General features: G+C 35.5%; 1 protein-coding gene across 1 annotated transcript; it reads left to right on the top strand.

The window, feature by feature from the left end:
• The first annotated feature begins 375 nt into the window (after positions 1-375).
• LOC134684537 (uncharacterized) lies at positions 376-2,691 on the top strand. The gene has a single exon (XM_063543827.1). The coding sequence runs from the start codon at positions 376-378 to the stop codon at positions 2,689-2,691; it is 2,316 nt and encodes a 771-aa protein (XP_063399897.1).
• Positions 2,692-8,088: the final 5,397 nt, after the last annotated feature.

The following is an 8,088-nucleotide window of genomic DNA, read 5'->3' on the forward strand; positions in this document are numbered from 1 at the left end:
CTTGGACTCAGAAAAGCAGCTCAAGCATCAGAACAAGAGTTTGGCAGTCACGTGACTAGCTTTGTCACAAGAGACTTCTATGTCGACGACGGTCTTACATCATGTCCTACTAAAGAGGAAGCTGTTAAGCTCATGAAGGACACAGAGCAAGCATTAGCAAAATATGGAAACTTACGTCTTCACAAGTTTGCCTCTAATTGTGCGGAAGTTATGTCTGCATTTCATGCCAGTGATTTGGCTTCAAATCTTAAAGATCTAGACTTAGAATGAGACACCAAACCTCTACAACGTAGTCTTTGTCTCAGCTGGGACGTAAACACTGATAACTTCTTATTTCAATTATCATCAGAAAACAAACCGATCACTCGGAGAGGAATGTTATCAACGATAAACAGTCTCTACGATCCTCTGGGATTTTTGGCTCCGGTGATTTTACAAGGGAAACTCCTATTAAGGAAAATAGTATCAGAAACCGTCGATTGGGACCAACCTCTCACTGATGAGACAGCAGATGAGTGGAAATCTTGGAGAGATACTCTAATTGCTATCGAAACATTGCGCATTCCACGTACCTACGTGCCATATCTCAGCAAAACCGCCACGAAGGAGTTACATGTCTTCTCTGATGCATCAGAAAAAGCCATAGCAGCTGTTGCATATCTACGCACGACTGACAGTAGTGGTGAACCAAACATAGGATTCATTCTCGGGAAAGCTAAAGTGGCACCAACAAGTGGTCATACTATCCCACGCCTTGAACTATCTGCTGCAGTTTTAGCAGTCGAGATAACACAGACCATCATGGATAATTTAGATTTACACATAGACACCGTAAAATTCTACACAGACAGTAAAGTAGTCCTAGGCTACATCAGTAACGAGACAAGAAGATTCTTCATCTATGTCGCCAATCGAGTAGAGAAAATAAGAAAATTTAGCTCTCCAAATCAATGGAATTATGTACCAACTAGCCGTAATCCCGCAGATTCGGGAACTAGGTCCGTACCTGCTCACGAAATTCATATCAGTGAATGGTTATTAGGACCAAGACAACTTCTTTTCTCAGAACAGAAGAATTCTGAGAACATATATCAGCTAATAGACCCAGAAGAAGATGGAGAAATACGTGCAATTGTTAATGTTGCAAAAACCTTTGCCACACCTGAGCGTAAAGGTATAGGAACTGATAGATTCAACAGATTCTCCAACTGGACATCACTTGTGCGAGCGATAGCCTTTTTAGAACGTTTCTCCCGTTTACACGGATCAAAACAGGCAGCACCAGTGACTTCTCCGGAAGGCTTTTTGAATGCCGAAAATTTCATCTTAATATCCGCTCAATATGAAGTTTATGGAGATGAAATAGATTGCATTAAACGTCAGGAACAAATTCATAAGCGGAGCCCGATAGCTAACCTTAATCCGTTTTTGGACGAACGAGGACTGTTACGAGTAGGAGGCCGTATTGCCAAATCTGACTTAAACCTCCGTGAAAAGAAACCATTAATCGTCCCTGGACGCCATCATATAGCGATATTGTTAGTCCGACACTACCATGAAAAGATAAAACATCAAGGTCGCCACTTTACAGATGGAGCGATTCGTTCCGCAGGATTCTGGATCGTCGGAGCTAAACGCTTGATCTCTTCTATCATTCACAAATGTGTGACTTGCCGCAAACTAAGAGGAAAAACTGAGTGTCAAATCATGTCTGATTTGCTAGAGGACCATCTTGAACCGTCACCTCCGTTTACCAACGTTGGAATAGACACATTTGGACCTTGGACAATTGTTTCACGTAAAACACGTGGTGGATACGCAAACTCAAAACGTTGGGCAATTCTTTTCACATGCTTAGTGACTAGAGCTGTTCACATCGAACTAATCGAGGAAATGAGCTCTTCAGCCTTCATAAACGCCGTCAGAAGATTCGCCGCTATCAGAGGTCAAGTTAAGATTTTCCGATCCGACCGTGGAACAAACTTTATTGGCGCAATCGACGATCTAAAGATTGACTCAATCAACGTCGAAGATGGACCCTTCAAGAACTTTCTGTACAATTCTGGTACAACTTGGATCTTCAATCCGCCACATTCATCCCACATGGGTGGAGCCTGGGAAAGAATGATTGGTATCGTAAGGAGAATACTTGATTCTATGCTTATCAACGCAGCTGGAAGGAGTCTTACGCATGACGTTCTAAATACATTCATGGCAGAAGTTTCAGCAATAATCAATTTAAGACCTCTGGTACCAGTATCAACAGATCCAGAGAATCCGCTAATCTTAACACCAGCTATGTTATTGACACAAAAGACCGATTACATCTTCATTTCAGATCAGCTTGGAGAATTCGACAAACGGGATCTATGTCTAGCCGAATGGAGACGTGTACAGGCTCTGGCCAGTGTTTTCTGGTCCCGTTGGAGGAAAGAGTACCTGCCGTTACTACAACCACGACGAAAATGGACCGAAGATCGCCGTGATCTTATCAAGGGAGACGTTATTCTCCTAAAGGACAAAAATCTTTGCCGTACTCAATGGCCAATAGGAGTTATACTAAAATCGTTTAAAGGTTCCGATGAACATGTCCGGAAAGCAGAAGTACGAATAATCGTAAATGGAAAAGCATCCGTCTACACACGACCGATTGTGGACATGATTCTTCTCATCGAGAATGACTGTGTATAATTAATTATAGTGATACTTTGGACTTATATATAATCAGATATTCAAGTGTGTGAAATATTTGAAATAGTGATATCAGTACGACATCAGACGGGGAGTATTCTGTTCCACATTTAATGTTTATTACATGTTTTCATTTTTATCCGGAACAAATTGAACTGGACCGTTTTCTTAAATCACCGCATTTATCGACCACCTTTAATTTATGTGACACCGTCCGCATCAATATTTCAACGCATGGAAAATGGACGACTTTTCTACTTTCTGAGGAAATCGAGACATACCACTGTTAAGTACGTTTGATTCATTCATAAACTGTGATAAATTATTCTGTTTAACTCCGATATTTTTAGATAAGTGATTTATAAATACATACGAACTGTAAGTTATTTATTTCCGAGAAATGAACTGTAAATTCTACTTTCGTTTTTGACACGATTAATAATCTTGTATTTAACTTTCATATTTAATTCGTACACATTGTAAAATATTGTATTTTTATTTCTTTCAGTTTACCAATCTACTGACTACTTGTAACCTTTCTGGTGGAATATATTAATTACAATTTATCAAACAAGTTGTGTTCGTTATATTTTCATCGAGATTGCGATTGCAGTCACCTGGTTAAACTAGTTGAGTCCGGCTCAGCATAAGGCCACACCAATTTAATTTAATTTCTTGTTCTACGGATTTTTGGACTCCAAAATTTGGGGTGAGCGAGCGATTTGAAAATTTTAATGAAAAAATATTTAATTTGTAAATTTTTGAGGCGAAGCTTGAAAAGTAAAGGCGAGCGATTATAATATATTTTTTGTAAACATAAAATAGGAAGTTTTGATAATATTAAAACTTGATTTATCACTTGTACTTTGACATTTCTTTAATTTTCAAAGTATTTTTTCCATGTTCACCAAGAAATAATTAAATCTGGTCTATGTATGTGTGACTGACAATGAGACAATTCTTCATTCAAGTCATAATCATTTTGGGGGCAACCCCTTAATGTTATAAATATCCCTTTTACAAGTTTTATGAGGGATCAATATAAGTTGTAATTAATATATTTGTTTGTACAAAAGGGCTCATATTTTCTCAAAGAACTATATATCTATAGATCTGGTATTAAATGTTCAAAACATGTCCAAGAATTTTGTAATATTCCTGGACTTTAACCATGTGAAATTAACACATTTACTTTACAAATGTTACAGTTTAATATTATTCAAAATAAGTGGACCCCTCTTTTAGAAAAAGTTGTCTAAAATACACTGTATGATGTAACTCTCCTCTTTTTGAGTACACAGTTCTAAGTTTTCAAAGGTTTTGTACAGAAGAACTATACAAAATTAATCCTTGGTATTTCTATTTTCTTTTCTATATCAGTAAAATGACTCCTTGTCTGAAAAAAGGGGGGTGTCTCAACCTGACAATAACAAACACAAGTCAAAGTACGGCCTTTTACACAGAGCTTTGCTACAGACCAAACAGTAAGTTATAAAGGACCCCAAAATTATTAGCGCACACAATTCGAACAGGAAAACCAACGATCTAATTTATATATCCAAACAGGAAAATACCAATCATCGGAACACCAACAAACTATAACTCAGGACAGGTGCATTAACATGCATGCAGCGGCTATGGATAGTTTTGTTTCGCCAGCATACAATATAATTGCAGTTGAGGGCAAATCCTTCAAAAGTTCTTTGTACTTTATTCTGACAACGAACATGTTTTAATTTGGAATATAAGTAAGGGGGAAAGAAACCAATTGTTTGTTCTTTACAGGTATTTCCACTGTGTCCCACTTTTGATAAATAGGTTTCATGCTGGAACAAATATTCTCACAGATATTTACACAGTGTGGTGGGGTGCTCTTATGTTTAAAGTTGTTATATACAGGATAGACTGTGATTTTAAAAACAAATGTTGATATCTTTTTATAATATTTACAAAAAAAACGGTGCGGGAAATGGACATTTATATAGATTAGACCGTTGGTTTTCCCGTTTGAATGGTTTTACACTTCTAGTAATTTTGGGGCCCTTTATAGCTTGTTGTTCGGTGTGAGCCAAGGCTCCGTGTTGAAGGCCGTACTTTAACCTATAATGGTTTACTTTTTAAATTGTTATTTGGATGGAGAGTTGTCTCATTGGCACTCACACCACATCTTCCTATATCTTATGATTACATTTCCCGATGCAGGAAGCGGGAATATAGAAATTTTATTTTTTTTAAATCTGTTTTGAAAAAGTTTACTGTTGACATCCCATACTCTGTCATGACGCTTTCCAGTAGGAACACTGTTTACATGCATGCAACTAGTATTATAACACTGTACCTGAACAAAATAAAAATAAAGATCGATTTTATAAATAGACAAATAGTCAAATGTCATCAAAATTAGAAGTCATTACTCTCTCTCTCCCCATTTTTCTATGTTACTTTTTTTTTTATGGAAAATGGGGGGTAAATAATTTAATACCGTAGTTTACACATCAGTTGGTAATCAAAGCGTTTGAAGCATGTCATATCAAAATCCTTTTTTTCTAATATATAAATGCTTCATAATTAGGTATATATGAACATGCATGCATATCAAATTGTCTTTTCCAGTTTCACATAGGAAATTAATTTACATTATACCATTAAAGATTAGAAAGCCTCTTTTTTTAGTAGTACATGTATTTGGTATATTTAATGCTCGCCAATATGCATATCGTTCTAGCAAATTGTTTATGTGAGTGTTGCTGAGGTCTTACAGCACATTTCAGTCAGTATGTAGCTAATGGTAATATCTTTGGTTAGCATGCTTGTTAGCTGAACCGTGAAGTCATTGTTAGGTAAGGTAAACTACCCTCTTTTAATAGTAGACTAGCCCAACAGATAAAAAATATCTCTTTCTGTAGGACTAAGCTACTATTAAAGGAGGGAAGTTTACCTTACCTAACAATGACTTCACGGTTCAGCTAACAAGCAAGCTAACCAAAGATATTACCATTAGCTACATACTGACTGAAATGTGCTGTAAATGGTTTGAACACAACAAGTGAGCTAGTGCTCATCAATTACATATTGAAATTTATTATTGACTTTTAGCTTTTAGAATTGCTTTCTCTGGTTTGATTTTCTTAATACTGAATTTTGACCTAAAGATTAGGTTTTTGTTAGAACACTCATTCCAATGATGATGATAAGTCATTAAAATTCTGGGCTGTTCTTAAATCAAAGATGGAAATATTTGTGACGGATAGAAAGATAAGCTCACTTCATTCAAAGTGTTTAGACATTTGAGATTTTTTGTATAAATCAGAATTACTTACTTTCAGTAAACATCCAAGACCATTTGTCTGTACGTCAATATATAACATGTCCATGCAAGCTGTAGGGGCAAACCACGTTTAAAACATGCTCTTAGACCAGTGGCAAGGACATATAGCTCAACAATTCTTCTGACATTTTGGCTGTTTACAGTTTATCTTTATCTTCAATAATATTCAAGTTAATAACCAATACATTGCTTCACTATGTACAGCCTGATACGACAGCAGAGGTCGAACCCTGAACAGTTGGAGCAAATTTGGACACAATATTCAAGCTTGATACGGTCTGAATTTGGATTATGACATATTAAAGATAGGTTTCTTACACACAAAAATAAATGTGGTCAAAGATCTTACAAATGTATTGCACAATACTGTGCAATTAAAGGTTTCTTCTTTCTCCTTGAATCTTTTCAAAAATTTGAAACTTGAAACATTTTGAAAAAATATGAACCCCTAAAAAAATGTGTACTACCAGTAGTTCAGTAAAACACTTTATGAACCCATACTTGGAGCAATTATCCGTACACTCAATCAAAGTTATTCAGTGGCGGATCAAGAAATTTTCATAAGTGGGGGCCCACTGACTGCTAAAGAGGGGGGTCACTCCAGTCATGCTTCAGTGATTCCTTATAGCCCCCTTATATTTTTGATGCATCATTTCAAATGCTGTGAGTGTTCGTCAACATCTGTCTATGTCTATAGGCGTTCTCCTCTCCAATTCCGTCAGTACATGTCATTTCGAAAAGTGTCTGAACCTCTACTGCTCGAATGTGGCGTAAAGCAACCAACAATCAATCAATCAACTCAGTTATTCAATAAATTTCTCAAACCATTAACTGACAAGAATAAAATACATATACTCAGTGTATTGACTATTGCTTCACAATTTGTGAAATAAATAGTCACAAAACAAATCTAAAGAAACATGTCATAATAACAACAGACCAACTATTTATTAAACATCCAGAAAAAGATGTGAAAAACATAAATATGGCAACTATCTCTCTTCGCAGCATAACTCCTGCTTGAAATGTAACCTATATACAAACGAAAATCAATATGGAACAGAAATCAAAAGACATGAAAGTATGAAAAGCCCCCTTTAATTTTTAATGCATCATTTTAAATGCTGTGATTGTTCGTCAACATCTGTCCATGTCTATAGGCGTACTCCTGTCCAATTCCGTCAGTACATGTCATTTCGAAAAGTGTTGGTAAAAAAGGAAATTTCTATTCAAATTTGAAATGTAAATAACTTGTTTAATCTTTTAATGAATAAAATCCTGTCCATTTTTTTTTTATCATAGACAATGTTTGTACTTGTTATTTAATAAATCCCCTTCATGTCTTTCAATCTCTTTCTGAACCTCTACTGCTCGAAATCAAATCATCAACTCAGTTATTCAATAAATTTCTCAAACCGTTAACTGACAATAATAACATACATATACTCAGTGTATTGACTATTGCTTCACAATTTGTGAAATAAATAGTCACAAAACAAATCTAAAGAAACATGTCATAATAACAACAGACCAACTATTCATAAAACATCCAGACAAAGATGTGAAAAACTTAAATATGGCAACTATCTCTCTTCGCATCATAACTCATGCTTGAAATGTAACCTATATACAAATGAAAATCAAAATGAAACAGAAATCAAAAGACATGAAAGTATGAAAAGCCCCCTTATATTTTTGATGCATCATTTTAAATGCTGTGATTGTTCGTCAACATCTGTCCATGTCTATAGGCGTACTCCTCTGTCCAATTCCGTCAGTACATGTCATTTCGAAAAGTGTTGGTAAAAAAGGAAATTTGTCTTCAAATTTGAAATTTAAATAACTTGTTTAATCTTTTAATTAATAAAATCCTGTCCATTTTTTTATCATAGGGAATGTTTGTATCTGTTACTTGATATATCCCCTTCATGTCTTTCAATCTCTTTCTGAACCTCTACTGCTCGAAATCAAATCATCAACTCAGTTATTCAATAAATTTCTCAAACCGTTAACTGACAATAATAACATACATATACTCAGTGTATTGACTATTGCTTCACAATTTGTGA

Source organism: Mytilus trossulus, chromosome 9 (assembly GCF_036588685.1).
Source record: "Mytilus trossulus isolate FHL-02 chromosome 9, PNRI_Mtr1.1.1.hap1, whole genome shotgun sequence".
NCBI lineage: Eukaryota > Metazoa > Mollusca > Bivalvia > Mytilida > Mytilidae > Mytilus > Mytilus trossulus.

Bases quoted from the DNA above. Each gene is read 5' to 3' on its own strand.
- LOC134684537 (XM_063543827.1), top strand. From the start codon at position 376: ATGTTATCAACGATAAACAGTCTCTACGATCCTCTGGGATTTTTGGCT.